We start from the raw sequence: 20,852 nt of genomic DNA, 5'->3' as shown, positions 1-20,852 counted from the left end.
CGTGCTGGACAAACTGGAAAGCTACATGTAAAAGAAGGAAATTAGAACATTCTCTAACACCATACACAGAAATAAACTCAAAATGGATCAAAGACCTAAATGTAAGGCTGGACACTATAAAACTGTCAGAGGAAAACAGAGGCAGAACACTCTTTGACATAAATTGCAGCAACATCTTTTTTTGATTCACCTCCTAGAGTAATGAAAATAAAAACAAAAATAAACAAATGGGACCTAATTAAACTTAAAATCTTCTGCACAGTAAAGGAAGCCATAAACGAAACAAAAAGACAACCCACAGAATGGGAGAAAATACTGATATTTGCAAACAAAGCGACAACAAGGAATTAACCTTCAAAATATACAAACAACTCATGAAGCTCTATGTCAAAAAAACAATGCAATCAAAAAATGGGCAGAAGATCTAAATAGACATTTCTCCACAGAAGACATACAGATGGCCAAAAAGCACATGAAAAGATGCTCAGCATCACTAATTATCAGAGAAATGCAAATCAAAACTACAATGAGGTATCACCTCACACAGGTCAGAATGGCCATCATCAAAAAATCTGCAAACAATAAATGCTGGAGAGGGTGGGGAGAAAAGGGAACCCTCATACAGTTGGTGGGAATGTAAATTGGTATAGCCACTATGGAGAACAGTATGGAAGTTCCTTAAAAAACTAAAAATAGAACTACCATATGAGCCAGTGATCCCACTCCTTGGCATGTATCCAGAGGAAACCATAATTTGAAAAGATACATGCACCCCAGTGTTCACTGCAGCGCAATTTACAATAGCCAAGACACGGAAGCAACCTAAATATCCATCGACAGAGGAATGGATAAAGATGTGGTACACATATACAATGGAATATTACTCAGCCATAAAACAGAACAAAATAATGCCATTTGCAGCAACATGGGTGGACCTAGAGATTATCATGCTAAGTGAAGTAAGTCAGATAAATATCGTATGATATCACTCATATGTGGAATATTTAAAAAATGATTTACAAAACAGAAACAAACTCACAGATTTTGAAAACAAACTTTTGGAGACCAAAGGGGAAACGTGGCTGGGGGGAGGGATAAATTAGGAGCTTGGGATGAACATATACACACTACTATATACAAAATGGATAACCAACAAGGATCTACTGTATAGCACAGGAAACTCTACTCAATATGGGAAAAGAATCTGAAAAAGAATGAATAACCTATAATAACCTATATGGGAAAAGAACCTGAGAAAGAATGAATATATGTATACGTATAACTGAATCACTATGCTGTACACCTGAAACTAACACAACATTGGAAATCAACTATACTCCAATAAAATTTAAAAAAATAAAAAAAAATTATGCTAAGTGAAAGAGGCCAGACAGATTAAATACTGTATGATTCTATTAATATGAAAAGCCCAGAAAAGACAAATCTATAGAGACAGAATGTTGATTAGTAGTTGCCATTTAGCGGGGGAGGAGAATGGGAAGTGATTGCCTAATGGCTTTGAGGTTTCCTTTTGGAAGCAATGAAAATGTTGTACAACTTTGTGAATATACTAATGCACTGTACTGTATACTTTAAAAGGGTGAATTTTATGGTGTGTGAATTATATAGAAATTGAAAAAACTCACACATAACAAAATGACTTCAAGGTGATTTCCTATATGAAGTGGCTTCTGAAAAGGCACCTTTATTTTTATAGGGGCCTTTCAAATATTGTTAGAATTTTTACATTGCAGCCTAATTTTAACATGGCTCAGAATTTGGCTAATGGTTAAATAACAAATCAGAGAAATGGTAATCAAAATATTTACCTATACAACAGACTTTTAAAAACACTCTCAACCTCTTTGGACTTCTAACTGTTAAAAAAAAAAAAAAAAAAAGGGGACTTCCCTGGTGGCACAGTGGTTAAGAATCTGCCTGCCAATGCAGGGGACACAGGTTTGATCCCTGGTCCAGGAAGATCCCACATGCCGTGGAGCAACTAAGCCTGTGCGCCACAACTACTGAGCCTGAGTGTCACAACTACTGAAGCCCGCGTGCCTAGAGTCCGTGCTCCGCAACAAGAGAAGCCACTGCAATAAGAAGCCCATGTACTGCAATGAAGAGTGGCCCCTGCTCACCTCAACTAGAGAAAGCCTGCACGCAGCAACGAAGACCCAATGCAGCCAAAAATAATAAATAAGTAAATATTTTAAAAAACAAAATTTAAACTAAAAATTATATCAGCCATTTAAACTTATGCAAGAATAGAAAAACTAGCAAAATAAATGTACATAACAAATTTATACTTTAAAAAATAAGAAAATTATCAATTTGCAAACTAATGGAAACAGGTAATAATCATCGATCAATGTGCTAAACCATTAGGTAGAAGTTTTCTGGTAAACTTTACGATGGGTGGATCAAGCTAACAACTCCTCAACTGAACACTCATAACATCACTATAAATGGAACAAAGCAGATATTATGTCCCTCTTGATGGGTATGAAGAACTAAGATTATTTCATCACCACTTATGAAGCATTTTGCTAATATATACATTCATGCATACATACATATTTAACTCTAACTACCAGTGTACGGAAGATACTGGTGACAGGAACAAGTTAAGCAAGTGTGCACAGCCAAATCCAGAATGTGAGAAATTTTACAAAGCAACTCATACAGTCTCTTTAACAAATAAATTCATCAAAAAGACAGGGGAAACTATAATAATGTAAAAGAGCCTTGTGAATCATATACTGTATCTTACAAACTGGGACACTTTTGAGAGTAAAAGGAAGTTCTATCAATAACTATACTAGACAATAGGCATGAACTGGGACCTACTCAAAACCCTCAATCAAATGTAAGATATGGACTTTCTTTTTGTCAATATTTTTTTACTTTATATATATGTATATCTAATATGTATATGTGTATATACGTGTACACTGGAAACAGTATCCAATTAGGGAATTTGAACATGGTCTGAAGGTTAAATGATATTAAAGAATCACTCAATTTTGAGATGAATGATAATGACACTGTGACTAGGTTTTGTTTATATATAAAAAAAAAAGTCCTTGGGCATATACCCTGAGAAAACCATGATTCAAAAAGACACACGCACCCCAATGTTCATTGCAGCACTGTTTACAATAGCCAGGTCATGGAAGCAACCTAAATGCCCATTGAGAGAGAAATGGATGGAGAGGATGTGGTACATATATACAATGGAATACTAGCCATAAGAAGGAACAAAATTGTGCCATTTGCAGCAACATGGATGGACCTAGAGATGGACTGTCATACAGAGTGAAGTAAGTCAGAAAGAGAAAAACAAATATCGTGTATTAATGCATATATGTGGAATCTAGAAAAATGGTACAGATGAACCTGTTTGCAAGGCAGAAATAGAGACACTGACATAGAGGAAAAAACATATGGACACCAAGGCGGGGAAAGAAAGGGTGGGATGAATTGGGAGACTGGGATTGACTTGTATACACTAATATGTATAAAACAGATAACTAATGAGAACCTACTGTACAGCCCAGGGAACTCTACTCAGTGCTCTGTGGTGACCTAAATGGGAAGTAAATCCAAAAAAGAGGGGATATATGTATACATATAGCTGATTCACTTTGCTGTACAGTAGAAACTAACATTGTTTTACAACATTGTAAAACAAAGTCCTTATCTGTTAGTGATACACACTGAAGTGAACATAGCTTAGATGATATGGCCTCTGTTTTGCTTTAAAACACTGGTGAGGATGGGGTTAGGAAGTGGGGGGGCACAGAATATATGGAATAGTATTGGCAAAATGTTGATAAATATACTGCACTCCTCCACTTACGTATATTGGAAAATTTTTATAATATAAAGTTTCTTTAAAAGTTTAATATCACCCAGCATGGCAGAGACATTTCTGGCTTTGACTTCCTTATAATGACAGATACACTCCCACAACTCTTACTTGCCAAAAAATTATTGGTTAGGCTTAGTCATAAAATAAAAATCTCAAAGGGAAATCTTTAAAGGAGAAACAGCTGGCTGGGCTCAAAGGAAATGTAAAAATCCGTTTTGATTTTCCGACTGGAAGATGCTCTCGGAGTTCTTTTCTAGACTCACAGTGGGTGGTTATGGTGCATGTGGGCACTGGGATTTATAAGAACCCAGTGATGAGGGTCCCACAGCTTTCAATATTAAAATGAGTCAGCAGCCCCAATTTGAGATTACCCTCCATTCTTCACAAAAAAATCATAATTTTAACTTTTTCCAGAAATAAAACTTATTTTATAGGGTAGAAGAAACTTCAAAAGCTATATCCGAGTGAAGTCTCTATTGCCATTGGTTAAGTGTCTATTTGAATCATGTACCTCAAGTATATTTTTTGTTTCTGGAAACTTGCTCTAAGTATAGGTAGCTCAAAGCTGGAACGTCATCTAAATAACTACTCATCTTTATCTTGAAATTATAGACGAAGTTAAGCAAAAGTATACAGATTGGCCTTTAAAGTGTCAATATTTGAAGCACATCTTTTAATAGTTTTGTTCTTGTCCCTATTAATTTTTCTTAGACCCTGGCCCAATCATCATTCATGGTTTTAAAATGCAAAATAACATAATTTAGGCAAGTTCTTAACACAGAATCTGACATATAGAAAGAAATTCTATTTCAGACAATGGCATTTATAGGAATCAAAGAAAAGCCTTCAGGGGAAAAATAACAAAGATGTATAATATTAATAAAAATTAAATCAATTACAAAGAATGTGAAATATAGTTTGCAAGAAACTTCAAGAAATTTAAATAAAACAAATGTCATTTTCACAAGAAGTTCTTTGGTGGTTTAGAAGTTCCAGCTACCAAGTCTAAGAGGAAGTCTGCTTTACAAAAACAAGGCAGTGTCGCTGAATTCCTGAGAAAAATGCTATCACCAACATCAGCTCAAGATGCCTTAACTTTCATTTTCTTTCTGATTAAAGACACCTAAATACATTTTTTTTAAAGGAGAAACAAGGGATGTTAGGGTAAATGGAATATTACTTTATACCTAAAGCAGTCAACCACAAGTTTGAGTCATGTCTTATGAATCAGCAACTTCTACCTTCCAACCTATCATTTGTAAAAGTGGGTTGATGGCCTTGAGGTACACACCATGACATTTTGGGATCATAACTATCAGAAAGCCAAGCCACACTTTCATATAGGAAAAGTAACTTTCCTAAAGAGATTATTTATAGTTGATTTGCAACCCTCCCTACCCACCTCCAATGACCCAGAGGGACAACCTATGTTAATATACAGTAAAACCATACCAGTTAGAGTAACAGTCAGCAAAAGGACAAATTTGGTTAGCAATGGATTGTTGCAGTGAGCAGCACAATATTTCCATAAGCTCAGTAAACTCTTTTGTAGTTTGGTGGACGCAGAAGAAACATGACTAAAGGAGGAAGTGCAGGGACTTCCCCGGTGGTCCAGTGGTAAAGAATCGCCTTCCAATGTAGGGGACGCAGGTTCGATCCCTGGTCAGGGAACTAAGATCCCACGTGCCGCGGGGTGACTGAGCCCGTGCGCTGCAACTAGAGAAGCCCGCGCACCATGACTACTGAGCTCGCGTGCCTCAGCGGGAGGCCCTGTGTGCCGCGAACTACTGAGCCCACGTGGCCTGGAGCCCGAGAACCACAACTAGAGAAGAGAAAACCTGCACGCCACAACTAGAGGGAAGGCCGCGCCACAACCAAAGATCCCGCATGCCTCAACTAAGACCCGACGCAGCCAAAACAATTTAAAATACTAAGAAAAAAGTGCAATATTAAAATTATTTTAGTACCGACTGTGAGTAAAATAGCTACATAGGATTTCAGTGCAGCACTGTGAATTTTCCTGTATTCTTTTAATGATATACAAGAATAGCATAGCAGAAGGAAAATAAAAAATTAAGCTTTCTCCAAGTGAAGATGTAAACTCCCTGCAGGTAGATAAGGTTAAAAAACACAAAACCATACCAGCACTTGGATGCATTAAATATATTTAACCGTATACCTTGCTCTCCTATTCCAAATTTTCATATTCCTCGAAAATAATGCCCATCCATAGCCACTAATTTCTTGATTATTTAGTAGCAGTAAAAGTGGAAGTGATTTTGATTATTATTATGGAAATAATGGACTAGCTTGCAATGAAGTCAAAATCAGTTTGTTTCTACAGAACTTCTATAAATAATCCTTGTATTTTTATGTTTGTTACATATAAAGTCCTTGAGCTGGGAATCCTAAAGTTTCTCACCAAACTGTCTCAGATACTGCTACACAGAAGTGGTGTCAATACCTACTAATGTGGTGGCTAGGCACACTAAACGGTTGTCACTTGCAGTAAGCGGACACATAAATATTTTCAGGTTTATGGTATGGTTGAGTTTGTGGGTACAGACACTCAGATTTCCAGCAAGCTGCTTCTAACTCATAGCTACACTGTCCGAAGGTACAAAATATTAGTAAATGAAATTGCTTCGAAGTATCCACGTTAGCATTAGCAAATGCAAGTTCCTACTGAATGGCTGTGAAGCAGGCATTTTGATCCCTGTTTTGTAAATGTGAAAACGCAGTTTCAACTCTCTGCCCTCAAACCAACAATTAAGCTTTCCTAGCAGTGGAAAGAGAAGAGAGGCCTGGGATGCACTTACTCTTCATTCAGGGCACACCGACGATTGGTGAGCGTGCCGTATTTCCTCAGGGTCTCGGTGAGCTCGGAGTACAGTTTGTCAGCCAGAGACAGTGGGATTCCTTCCCACACCAGGATGAGAATCACAATCACCGCAGCCTCACAGGTGTGGCCAGCTCGCTCTCGCACCAAGCACAGTAGCTTCTCCTCGCTGCAGCTTCTGCGAACCACCTGTTCGGGTCACCATTCCACCCCAACACCCACCACCCCAACCAAAACAAAACAAGGGTCACTTGCAGCAGATGAGAGCATTGACTGACGTCTGTATATTTTCTCAAGTCTGGGTCACAATTAGGGCGACATTTACCAGCACCTGCAACTTGCCTTCTGCTGCCCATCTATAACGTCGGGGCTTACCCTGGGGTCAGAACTGGGAGAGATGCAAAAGCACTCGGGGTGTAGCAGACTCGACCCAGTACAGTGGGGACAATGCTCCCTGCACTAAAGCCAGAGCTAGATGGAAGACAAGCAAGACTTTAAAGTTCAAGGTCTTCAAAAATGACAAAGATTAACTGCAGGTACTTAAAGGATGAAGGACCTCTTCCTCACATGCCGGGAAGAATTACACTTCTAGCAGGCACTTGAACAGACCTCCTCCTCACTATTAAATTTTTTCAATTAAATACAGTTTGTACATGATTTTATACTAATCTGCCTTTTTCTTAAGAGATGACACGTGATAAATATAAGCAATATTCCTTTCAACTGGCATAAATGATTCTCTGATCTGATAACCCAATTCCCAGGGTTAGATGAATGAATCAAAATGCCCAAGACTGAAGACCAAAGGCCTTGTCAAGTCACACTTACCCATTTGGCAATAGGACATCCCTGAGAACTTTTGCCTTCTTTACCAGTATAGATGACTCTTTCAATCCTAATAGCTTTACCCTTCTGTCCAAACCTTAAAGAAATCCACAGAAACACACACACATAAAATTAGCAAATGAATCTAAGAGGCAACCAATATATTGAACATTTGAGCATAATTTTACTCTATGGCCACATCCTGAGAAATGAATAGTTTATTTTTAAAAAACAGAACTAAGCCAAGCAAACTGGATAGTAGACTTTAAGCCTTGTATTTCTTCAGTATCAAAATATACTGATAATTGTAATGAACTATTTTGAAATTATATGATGGGTAAAAATAAAGGGAAAGCTTATTTTTATACATAATTTCACAAAGCACAAAACTTTTTAAAGTTTGTTAAATTCAGTCTTCTAAAATAACGTACTATTTGTCCTTTACTAAATTTAGTTATTTTAAAACTTGGGGACTCATTTTAGTTAGGACTGTTTCTCTAAGAATCTCTCATTTTTTTAAAAGGCTGGCAAATAACCAGTATCCAGCAATTTTGAAAATATAGGATAATTCTAGAAATAGATTATATTTTCCCTTATAACCAAAGCACTACTTACTCCTTGCTAATACAAGAGGGCACTTAGGGAAATTCACTATTTCTGCCAGGCTACTAGACAATTATTTAGTGAATTTCTATGTGCTCATTTAGAAATGAATAATTTGAATTTGGGGCAACAATGATATGGAATATGTCCTTGCTGCCCAGAATGTTTCCTAATGTATTTTAATGATAAAAATGCCTACCTCTTAAAGAAAAGGCACCCTAGCGTAATAACAGCTCAGAGCTGTGGATACCTATATGAAAGTCTCTCTCTGCATTGATTATCTTGCTCATAACAGTCTTCAAGTCTGCAAGATGACATGCAGGAGTAACTGTGTAGATTCAGGTAAGTACTTGCATACCTATGACTGACAGGTAAAAAAAAAAAAAATGCAGCTATAAATAGAATCTGTCTCTATTTCTATTCAGTATATCACTCTCGCCCTCTGCTCATACTAATGGACAACTTCCTTGGAGATAACTACTCATTTATAACTCTAGGTGAATTTGACTCAATGGGTCCTTTCTTATACCACCTTTCCCCCCTTTCCCTTTTTTATCATCGAGTGGGAAAACCAGAGTGGGCGCTCTCTTTGCAGCCTGTGCCAGCACCCTTGTGCCTAGCAGGCTGGCTGGCTGGTTCTTGTTCATGCCTGGGTTTTCTGGCATCCATCTCAAAGTGGGCAGCCTATGCCAGCTTGCAGACTATTAGTCCTGTCAAATATTGTGACTCTCTGGTGAATAGCACAGTGTGTAGTGTTGGCAACCCTGGAATAGCTAAGCCTACTAATAATTACTCAATTTACAATTGTTTACTGCTTTGTATGTGAAAGCTGGAAAAATTCTGACATATACAAAAGGATAAACGTTAATCTGCCCTGTGCCTTTGCGTTAATTACCTTTCTTCCATGATTTCTCTAATAGCTGCCACATTAGGACCTGCTCCTAGATGGGTATAAAAAGGACCTTCATCTTTTTCAATAATTTGCTCTGTTGAGATAATAGAAGATTATTATTTTAGACCTCAATTATACTAAATATAAAGGCTACATCCACAAAGCTTATCCCCCACCTGTACATTAAGGGTCCTAAATGTGACTTTAAACATTTTTTTCCTTAAAATGAGTAAACTGATGGACTAATCTATTAGAAAATGTGCCAAATAATTAAGTATATGTCCATTCTGCCTGTTGGATAAAAATATATTAAATTGCATTTCAGATATGGGATAAGGAATTATTTTAAATCAAGTAAGTGGAACTAAATAGACAGTGAGGGAATTAGAATATATTATATGTAATATCAACTACAGTCCAATCTTTTAAACTGAAGAAAAAAAAATCACAGCTTACTAGAAGCCTGCCTGTTATTTGGATGTTAAAAGATTAAAAATAAAATTTCCTGTCCTATCTCACCCCCAGGATTTTGTTCAGTTTATTGTCAAGATACCTTTTTCTCCTCTCGTTTCCCCAGAATATTCGATTACTCTGTTTTGAAAATAAGAACATTCAATCCAGACCCATATTGTATATACTACTTTAGAACAACTTATGATGAGAGAAAATATTGAAGAGAGGGTCAGATAAAAGGAAGAGGCTCTTGTACACTATCAAAGATGAAAAGTGGGGAAAAAAGGTTGGTATGATAGGAGAAGGGTGTGAAGATGAGTATAACTTACCCAATGTTGTCTATGGCATGTGTGGCACATTAGGCCAGTGAGGCAATAATATTACCCACACACAAAGGGGCAGTACGGATCTTCCCTCCATCCTTCTATAAAATGTGGAGTGTACCATTTTAAGAGGAATACCATAAAGTGGGTGGACCATTAGCCACATTAGTTGAACGCTGGTTTTTACAAATGTCTTCTACTGTATCCAAGCTGAGTAGCTATAATTAAGATCTTTATATATATATATATATATATATATATATATATATATATATATATATATAAAACTGCATCAGTCAGCAAAAGGTTTCCCTATTCCAACAGACCTATCATGCATCTTGAATTTTAACAAAAAGATGCTTGTTTAAAAAAAAGAAAGGGAAATAGCATATTTTTTATCAAAAAGATGAAACTTTTAAAGAGAAAATATCAAATATAAATCACACAATGTTTCAAATGCATACACGGAGAAAGGGCAACTTTATGAATATTCAGAACTTTGGCATTAAAATTTCCCCTAAGTCACCAAGACAGAAGATGATAATGTCCCCTTATCTATTATAAAAGTTAATCTTGTAAAACTACTAATACATTCAATCTTCAATTAAAAAATATTAAAAGCTCCTACATTAGTTTGCATAGGGCAGTTATTTTCTCATTTTAACGAGGTGTTTTTACTGCCTGGCTATCTCTCCAGGAGATATACAAAGAGTTAACTAGATTGATTAGGCTAAAACAGATACCTTTATGTTTTAAACGGTTTGAAGGGAGGGACAAATGAGCATGCACAATTTTTTAATTTTTTTGAAAAACTGAATGTAAGTGAAGTTCTCTCTTGCACAGCACAAGCATCTGTAATTTAAAGACAAGAAATGTAAGCTTCAGGTTTTTATGAGCCTTCACATATTGCTGCCAGACTCAAAGTTTTTAAAAAGAAAGAAAAATCCCATATCTGAAGATAAATTTGCTAATTCTGGATAAACACCATGTGTCTCAGTACATTTCTGGCACTTACCTACACATCTGCATGATGGGAAATCATACTGAGTCTTGACAGGTGTATCCAATAAATTTTTTATAGGAGTATCTAGTAATTTGGAAGGTGACTCTAAAAAATTATTGAGAACAGAACCAGCTGTTCTTTTGGTTGGTGTCTTTTCTGAGGAAGGCATTGCTTGCTGCTCTAAAGCTGGGGTGTGGCTATCAAGTTCTGCAGCAGTGGTTTGTCTAGTTAAAACTGTGACTGGCCCTGACATTTCAACTTTTACTTGCTTCTGTGATTTTAGAGTAAGAGCCTTATGGTCAAATAATGATTTGACCTGAAATTGCTTCAGATGCTGCTCCATGGTCTCAAGGATGCTCCGCTGCTGCATGTTATCACAGCTCGGAGGTGGAATCTCTTGCTTGGGTATCTTTTTCCACATTTTGTTTTCTGGCTGTGCTGACATGAGGCGCATACAGGCGTGGGGCTTGGATCCCGGTTCGACTTTAATTGGCCTTTGCATCTGACTATGGCAAGACTCGGCTTGGAGCTGTTGTGTTTGCTGCTGTTCTTGCTTCTGCAAAAGGTGCCACCTTAGAGCAGCATGCTTTTGGATGTCCTTCTGGGGCAGGGTCTGAATGTGACTTCCTGCCTGATTGGGCAAAGGGAACGCATTTGCTTGGTTTTGCATCAGGTACCTTTGCTGAGCGAGCTGTGCAGCTTGTTGAGTAGACATATCTTGGTTTCTATTTTTATATCCCTGTAGAACTGAAGCTTGTTGAGGCTTCTGTTCTAGTTCTTGAAAGCACCTGTGAAGAACATCTTGCTTTGGGGTCACATTATTTGGAAAATATTGCATGTGATGTGAGTTTGGGATCTTGTTTCCTGCAAAGAGTTCAGAATTTACAGTCTGTTCTTTATTTTCTGGAACTACGTGTATATTGTTTGAACAAGAAATCTGCACTTTGCTTGCATCTGACTTCAGGATCTGACCATAGGGGGAATTTATACTATTCATATTCTGTACTTGCTCCAGTCCCACTTGGGGATTATGAGTCTGGAAGTCACTTGATTTTGAATGTTGATCTTCACCACGAAAGCATTCTTCTACTTTAATCTGGCTAAAGAATGATCCTTCTCTTTGCTGATCATTGTTGCCTTGGGGATGAGAAAAGGTCTGGGGCATCTGTTCCTTATTCTTCGTCTGTAGTTTTTGCTGCTGTTGCTGGTTTTGAGAGAAATGTGAAGTCTGGGATGGTTGTGTTTGTGCTGCCTGCTTATGAGGCTTATGTTGTGAAAGGTGTGAGTTTGAGAATGGGTCAGTCTCGGAAGCCTGTTGATTCAAGTGCCGTTTCAATGTTGGCGGCATGAGTTTCTCAGTTTGGGGATCTGGTCTTTGTTGGAAATGACACCTCAGGGCACAGACTGACTGTCTGTGAGCTTTGGGTGAAGGGTCCGTTTTGGAGAAGTGCACCTGGAGTGAGGGTTTTTGGAACTGGAGATGCTGGTCCACTGTACCTTGAGACTGCCCTTGATTCATCTCAGCTTGGTACCTTGGTGGTCTCTGCCCCGGCTGCATTATTTTCTGGGTGTAAGCTTGCCCCGGGAGCCCCCCAGGCACGTTGGAATTTCCAGTGTATTGTTTGGAGGTCATTTGATGGGAGGGGTTGGACTGATACTGAAGAATTGACCGCAGGGTTGCCTCATTACATTTCAGATGGGATTCTGCTTGATGACAGTGAGGGGCCTTCAATTCAATCCATCCTGGTTTCAGATAGGGCTGTGTTGGGAGCACAGGGTCTCGTGTCTGTTCCTTGTCTTGACTCTTGAAGATCTCTTGCTTTTTGTGTCCCATCAACTGCTGGCAGTGGTCCTGTGCATCTCCACTGCTACCAAGAATTGGTGGGTTATGTTTGAGACGTTCTGATAGTTGTCTTGTTTTCTCAGAACACAATGGAACCGTCACTGTCCCTGGAGTCCGTATGTCATTCTTGTTAACACAATAATTCTGAGGCCTTTCTGGAAGCATCGGAGAGGGCTTGGATACTTGTGTAGAGGGAGTTGGACTCTGGGATGGTGGTGCCTCGTGGTGACCCTCTATTTTCACTTCCCTTAAAAGAGTTGTGTTACTTTGGCTGGGGTAGTGATGGTGTTCTTCCAAAACTCCATCATTCAGAGTGCTTTTTCCTTCCGAAGGAAGCTGAGGAACCTGCGGAAGAGGCGGAGGGGGAGAAAGAAGCAATTGTGATGGTGGTGGTGTGGTAGTGGCAGAAAAGGAATCCTTAGTGAACACTGAGCTTTGCTTGAAGTAAGCACCATTCATTTCATTTTGCTTTAAATACCGTTCAGAGCTGCCACCAGGAGCCTGCAAATTGCTGCTGGAACCTGAACAGAATTCTTCATCAGATACTAGCTTTGTGGTTCCTTGGATGTTACTGTTTTCTGCCGGAGACGGGCATATCTCAAAAACTGACTTTCGTTGCTCTGGTTTCTGAAAGGGACAGGCCCCTAGCACTGCAGCTGGTATACTGGCACTATCGGCACCACAGGCCTCAGTCACCACTGCAGCTGGCTCTGGAGGCAGCTCAGAGTTCGAGGTCTGTGGGAAATTGATCTGCCCTGAGGTATGCGATGGGTGAGTGATCTCACAGGACAACTCATTAGTAGCCTGACTGTTAATGGCATGTATGTGAGATGTGGTTTTCTGCACCGCAATGGAAACACAATCTGGATAATATTGAGACAGCGTCTTTTCCAGGAGTTCACCATGTGTGTTTTCCATGGAAGAGGCAGAAACTGTAGCACCATTAGGCATTAGCACTGCCTTATTTTTAAGAAGTAATACAATGTTCTTGTCGTGGTAGTTAGCATGTTTCCCCTCCTGTTGGTTCAGAATCTGAAGCTCTGGATTTTCAGATCCACTGCAGTTATGTGATGAAAAAACAGTGAAATCTTTAACTTCATTTCCTTGGGCTGCAGAGCTAACAGATTCTCTCTTATCACTCATATCGGAGACATTGGGTTGACTGCTGCCTTTGCCTGGATTTCTTTCTTGGCTTTCCCCGAAGTTCTTTCTTTCTCCATTGGCCTTTTGGTCTTGTTTCAGTTTCTTGTTCTGATGGAGCCCAGAGAGAGAAGGTTCACTAACTGTGCGCTTTATCCCTCCATTTTGCAAACATCTGGAATACCCTCTACTTTCTTGTATGAAGTCTGGACTCACGCGACTATTCTGACTTCCTTTCATGTGGGGTATTCCATAATGACTCTTGAAAGACTGCCACTTGGTGTCTCCATTTACTTCTGGATAAGGTCTCTTGGTTAATGGGCTTCCATTCTGGAGCTTTATAGCCAGAGGTTCTGTCTGGCAAATGGGAGAAGAAGATGGTATCAGGAATGGACTCAGTCTGTTGCCCTCAACATGGTTCGTTCTATCCTGTTCCATCAGGCTTGCTTCGGGGCCATCCACAAGGCTGCCCTCTGAATGAATTCTAAAGCGTATGGAAACAAAAATTAAAGTACATTAATATATATCTAACACTAACAGTACACCTTAGAGAAGAATTGTGGCATTAATAATACTGGAATTCCTAGACATAGCAAACTGTGATACTCATTTTCATGTCTCGGAGTGACAGCCAAGAGCTACTCAGGAAAGGATTATTCTTGTCTTACCAGCAACTCTGAAATATTTATGGTCACAGTAAACAAAGATCAAAATCAACAGCTAATGTGGGAAGTTCATACTGTATTAGTAAATAGTATCAACTTCCTTCCCAAATAATTCTTTTTGTCAAAATGCTAAAAACAATAGAGAAAGACGACCTCCTTTCTTTCTTCTCTAGCACCTTACATATCCAATCATTTGCTAAGTTCTATCAATTCCATTTCCTATGTATTCGTTGAATCATCTTCACTGCCACTAGGTAGCCAGATCTACATTATCTTGCTTCATTATCTACTGTAATAGCTTTTTAAAGATTTCTCCTGAGCCCAGCCTGTCCTCTCCCCAGTCCTTCAAGGATCCTTCAAACTGTTATCAAAGGGAATGTTCTAAAAGGCAAATCTGATGTCATACCCTTCTTAACACACTTTATTGGCTCCATATTGCCTGCATTCGTAGTTCTCAAACTCTTTACCCAGACACACCTGGAAGATAAGGCACAGTCTCTGCAGCGTTGACATTCCAGGGGAGGGGGGAGGGGTGAAAGTGTAGTTTATAAAATGCCTTTTCTAAGTGATTCTATATTTTCCTCTACAAGATCTGGCTGCCTACTTCTTTTGAGAATTCCTGCCTAATATAAATGGTTTTTCATATGCAGGTCTCTATTTTTCTGTCCTCCTACTTGCTCCCACAGATTATACTCCAACTATAACAACAGCTTATAAATACCCAAACATTGCAAGCTGTTTCAGACCTCCATGCTGTTGTTTTATCTGCCTAGACTGCCTTCCTAGTCCTCTTATTGTGCCCTGTGACTCCTGTGTCTGGTTACAACTGTCTCAGATCACCTCCCCTAGAATTTTTTCCTTGATTTTCCAAAAGAATTACTCACTCCCAGTTTTATCCCGCTTTTTGATCTGGTATATGGTCTACTGCTGAACATGTCACATTCAACTGTATTTTGTTTACTCTCTCTTACTGGACTGTGAATTCCTTAAACATATCCTACTCTATTTATCTCTGTGCTCAGAGTGAGCGTCCAATCAGTTTCACTAGACTGATATAAATTTGCTCATCTTGTGATCGATCATTTCTTTATTCAGTCATTCATTCAAACTTTTCGAGATCAATACTGATGGAGATTTCAAAGTCCAAAATGACAGGGAAAGCAGGAAGAAATGGGCACCAGAAAAGCAAAAATAATCCATTATATAAAGTGAATGCTGCCCCATTCATTATAGAGTCATGCTTTATTTTCCCACAGTTTTTCTCATTAACTTTATTTTAAGGCTATAAGTAGGAAAAAAAAAATCAAGACTATTTTCCCTTTGGGCTATAAAAAAGCTCTATTAAAATAGCCATTGCTTACTAACCAAGACAAATGAAACAGAGGAAGAAACAAACACTGGGAAGCAACACTAAAGTTATCACTTGCAGAGATTAAGATTGTATACTGGCCAACCAAGAGAATCAACTGAAAAACTGTTACAGACGACAGTAAAGTAGCTAGAAAAAAAAATCAACAGCCTTGGTACCTAAAAGCAACAACCAGTCAGAAGCTATGGTGGAATAAAAAACTGTAATAGAAAAAATATTTTTAAAATACTAAGAACAAACTTAAAAAGAAATGTGAAAGACCTATCTGAATAAAATGTTAAAACAATACTGAGGGATACCCAAACACAAAAACAGAACAAGTAGAAAAATATAATATGTTCTTGTATAGTTGTCAAATTAATCTATTCATTTAATGTATTTTCATAAAAATACTAAAAGAATGGGTTGAGTTATTAAGAGGCTGACTCTAAAGTTCATGTGGAAAAATAAACAAATTGGATAACCAGGAATAATCTGAAAGAGAATCATAATGGGGCTCGGGCAGGGTAGGAGCCAAATGGAAAGATATTAAAAAGCAACAAAAGCTCTACTGTACTTAAAACAGCTCGTACTTGCACATAAATAGATAATAGAGTGTTTATTAAGACCAATGGAATAGAATAGAATGTCCAGAAATAGATTCAAACACACATAGAAATATAGTATGAGGTAATGATGGCATTTCAAATAAATATATTAGAACAATGGAATAGTTTTCTGAAAAAATGATACAGTTGGATCGGCCCTTTATATCTTGTACCAAAATGTATTCTAGATGGATTTAAATTCTGAATATGGAAAACAAAACCCTAAAAAAATTAAAAACAGCCTGAGAAAACTTAAAAAAAATAATCGAATGACTGGACAAGTTCTTTGTGACACAAAATCTAGAAGCCATAAAAGATGAGGAAGTTCAATAAACTCTGTGCATGTAAAAATAAACCCACAGCAAAGTTAAAAGTTACATAATACTTAATATATAGGACTCATACACATTGACAGGGAAAAGACCAACCATCGAACAGGAAAAAATGAGCAAAGGACATGGACAGTTCACAGAAAATGAAATGCAAGTGGCTTTTAAATATTTTTAAAATGTCCATCAGAACTTATAAAAAGAAATGCAAATTAAGACTGCAACAAGTACAGTTTTTTTTTCAAATTGGCAACGAACAAAAACTTTAATAATACACTACGTTGGCAAGCATATGGGGAAACAGACATGTTGTCACGTAGTTCTCAGGAGCCAAAACTAATACGAATACCATACAGGAGGATTTAGCAATATCTACAGAATTTCGTAGAAACTTCCTTTGATCCTTCAGTTTTAAACTCTCATCTAACAAATATACACATATTTGTTAAACCATGTATGCACAGTGTTTTGCACTAGCAAAGTTTGGAAACAACCTATATTTTCAGATGAAGTATTTCCAAGTAATTAAATGAAATAAAGAAAGCTGCAGAACAGTATGTATAAGAATGCCACAACCTGTACCTTTACAAAAATAAAATCAGCTCTGGGAGAATATACAACAGACTGGTTATAACACTTTGCCTACAGGAAAGGGAATGGGGAGGCTGGAGAATAGTACTGAGAGGGAGATTGTTTTTAACTGTGTCATTTTGGAACTCTTAGGCATGTATATTAATAAATAACACTTAAATCAAAAGGTCATAATTCCTAATGACAAATAAAAATAACAGAACAAAGTGATATCTTTATTTCTGCTAGACCTACTTCCTTTCAAATGTTAATAGATGGGCTAGATGTGCATAGTCACTAGTCACAAATGGCCATTGAGCCTTTGAAACGTGGTTAGTCCAAATTGAGATGTTCTGTAAGTATACATACAAAGACCTTAGTGTGGACCAAAAAACATAAAATAACTCAATTTTAAAAAATATTTATTACATGCTGAAACTGTGCTATATTGGATATAATAAGTAAAAAATATATCATTACATTTCATGTGTTTCTTTTTACTTGTTTTAATGTGAATACTGGAAAATTTTAAATGCGGTATGTGGCTTATGTTGTATTTCTATTGGGTAGCTCTGAGCTAAACCAATACTCTTAATTATCAATAACCTTTCATAAAAAAACCTTTAGTTTCCAGAATCATGAAAATTGATTTGTAGTCTTTGATGTACGGAGCTTCTCCAAAATCAGGGGCATTACCACTTTTGAAAAATTAAGAAGCATAGGAAAGCGGCCAAGATGGTGAAATAGAAGGACCCTAACATCACCTCCTCTTAAGAGCACACCAAAATTACAACAATCTGCAGAAATACCATCCTTGAAAAAGACTGAAACCTACCAGAAAAGATCCTCTACAGCTGAAGACATAAAGACGGGGCCACAAAGAGACTGGTAGGAGAGGCGAACTCCCAATGTAATCAAATCCCATATCCCCCAAGGTGAATGAACCCAAACTGGAGAATAATTATATTACAGAGGTTCTCCCACAGGAGTGAGAGTTCTGAGCTCCCCACCCTGGGCGTCCAGCACGGGGAAGAACAGCCCCCCAGAGCATTTGGTTTTGAAGGCCAGCAGGGCTTGATTGCAGGAGCTCCCCAGGATTGGGGGAAATAGAGGCTTCACTCTTAAAGGGTGCACACAAAATCTCATGCACACCGGGACCCAGGCCAAAAGCAGCAATTTGATAGGAGCCTGGGACAGACCTATCTGCTGGTCTCGGAGGGACTCCTGGGGGACTGGTGGTGGATAGAGAGGGGGGAATTCATCTGCATGAGCTCTCCCAGAGACTGACATTTTGGCACCAGGACCTGGCCCCACTCAGTAGCCTGCAGGCTCCAGTGCTGGGACGCCTCAGGCCAAACAACTAACTGGGTGGGGACACAGCCCCACCCATCAGCAGACAGGCCAGCTAAAGACTTCCTCCTCCCACAGCCTAGAAAATGGGGGAAAATATTTGCAAAGGATGCAACAAGGGTTTAATTTCCAAAATGTACAAACAGCTCATATAGCTTAATAAAAAAAAAAAAAATCCCAAGCAACCCAGTAAAAAAATGGGCAGAAGACCTAAATAGACATTTCTCCAAAGAGGATATACAAATGGTCAATAGGTACATGAAAAAATGCTCAACACTGCTAATTATTAGAGAAGTGCAAATCAAAATACAATGAAGTTTCACCTCACACAGGTCAGAATGGCCATCATCAAAAAGTCTACAAATAATAAATGCTAGAGGGGGTGTGGAGAAAAGGGAACCCTCCTACACTGTTGGTGGGAATGTAAATTGGTATAGCCGCTATGGAGAACAGTATGGAGGCTCCTTAAAAAACTAAAAATAGAATTACCATATGATTCAGCAATCCCACTACTGGGCATATACCCAGAGAAAACTCTAATTAGAAAAGATACGTGCACCCCAATGTTACTAGCAGTACTATTTACAATAGCCAAGACATGGAAACAACCTAAATGTCCGTCGACAGATGAATGGATAAAGAAGATGTGGTACATATATACAATGGAATACTACTCAGGCATTAAAAAAGAATGAAATAATGTCAGCAACATGGATGGGACCTACAGATTATCATATACTAAGTGAAGTAAGTCAGACAGAGAAAGACAAATATCATATGGTGTTACTTATACGTGGAATCTTAAAAAATGATACAAATAAACTTATTTACAAAATAGAAATAGGCTCACAAACTTATGGCTACCAAAGGGAATAGCAGGGGGGTGGGGGTGGAAGGGTGAGGTAGGGGAGATTGGGACGTACACACTGCTATATATAAAATAGGTAAACAAGGACCTAACGTGTAGTACGAGGAACTAGACTCACTATCCTAGAATAACCTATAGTGGAAAAGCATCTAAAAAAGAATATATGTGTGTGTGTGTGTGTGTGTGTATAACTTAATCACTTTGCTGTACACTTGACACTAACACAACACTGTAAAATAACTATACTTCAACTAAAAAAATTAAGTTAGAAGCATAGACATAAGCTTAGATAATTCTTCACAGACTAGGTCAATTAGCTTTCTAAACACTACAGCAAAAAATGCTTCCCTTTGGCAACTGTAAAACTGATTTACACATATACCAAACAAAATGTATTTACATGTACATTATGTTGTTATATATTATATAAAAACTTGTAGTCTCTGTATACAATATATAGTCCTACTTAATTTTTTAGATAAAAATATTTATATAAAAAGTATTTAACACATTACTCTCTATTACGATCCATACCACATAATTTGGACATTCTTCAAAGTGTCAAGGGCAGAATTACAATGGATGGAGTTTGCAAATCTTTTATGAGCATAATAATAGCTTCTAAGAAGAATGAAGGTGACAATTTTTTTTCAATATGGAGTTTTAAACACAATAGCCATTTTTAAACACTAATTCTATTATTAGAACTATTCTGTCCATGACAGCAATTCCTTTACTGAATACAACCATCAGATGTAAAAAGTTAAATGGTTAACTTTTTCAGGGAGGACAGGAAAATTGTATATTATTTTTCCATTTTTGGATGAGGATAACTTGTTATTTGAGGATTATTTGTTATTGGTCTATGAATCTAATTCAGAATATTTAAACCAATAAAGTGCAATTTTAGAGGGAGAAAAAAGAAATATTTTCTTTGACTTCTGACTTCTTTCTGTGGCCAAACCACACTTTTTGTGTATACACCCCAGAATATTACACAATCCAGTAACCTTCTTGCAACAGCACTCTTATAATCACCTAGTGCCTTTATACTGATATTGGAAGCATTATTTATTTTTAATGAAAAAAGAAAGAAATGAGACCTGTTCATTTTGATCACTGTAGAAATACTGAAAAAGCTTTCATGCTATAATTTTTACAGGGCATATAAATATACAAAGTTTTTTCAAGCTTATAAAAGTCAATAACATATATAAAACAAATCTTCCAAGATAATTTTTTGTAGATATCTACCTGCTAATCTGTGAAAATAGAGTTAACAGGTTATTTTTACAAATTGAGGGGAATAGGGAAACTTT

The 20,852-nt window shown here is 37.7% G+C and overlaps 1 protein-coding gene across 1 annotated transcript in view; it reads right to left on the bottom strand.

Moving 5' to 3' along the window:
- Positions 1 to 20,852, bottom strand: part of TET2 (tet methylcytosine dioxygenase 2) — a 134,090-nt gene that overhangs the window by 26,182 nt on the left and 87,056 nt on the right. Inside the window, exons 3-6 of the mRNA XM_029234836.1 lie at positions 10,825 to 14,279; positions 9,037 to 9,127; positions 7,542 to 7,635; positions 6,694 to 6,902 (exon numbers count right to left, since the gene is read on the bottom strand). Coding sequence (XP_029090669.1) covers positions 6,694 to 6,902; positions 7,542 to 7,635; positions 9,037 to 9,127; positions 10,825 to 14,233 — 3,803 coding nt within the window. The 5' untranslated portion in view covers positions 14,234 to 14,279. The remainder of the gene's footprint in view (positions 1 to 6,693; positions 6,903 to 7,541; positions 7,636 to 9,036; positions 9,128 to 10,824; positions 14,280 to 20,852) is intronic.

Source organism: Monodon monoceros, unplaced genomic scaffold (assembly GCF_005190385.1).
Source record: "Monodon monoceros isolate NGI ecotype Baffin Bay Population unplaced genomic scaffold, NGI_Narwhal_1 Super_Scaffold_20, whole genome shotgun sequence".
Taxonomy (NCBI): Eukaryota; Metazoa; Chordata; class Mammalia; order Artiodactyla; family Monodontidae; genus Monodon; species Monodon monoceros.
Note: the sequence above shows the minus strand (reverse complement) of the source record. Positions and strands in the feature narration are given on the sequence as shown.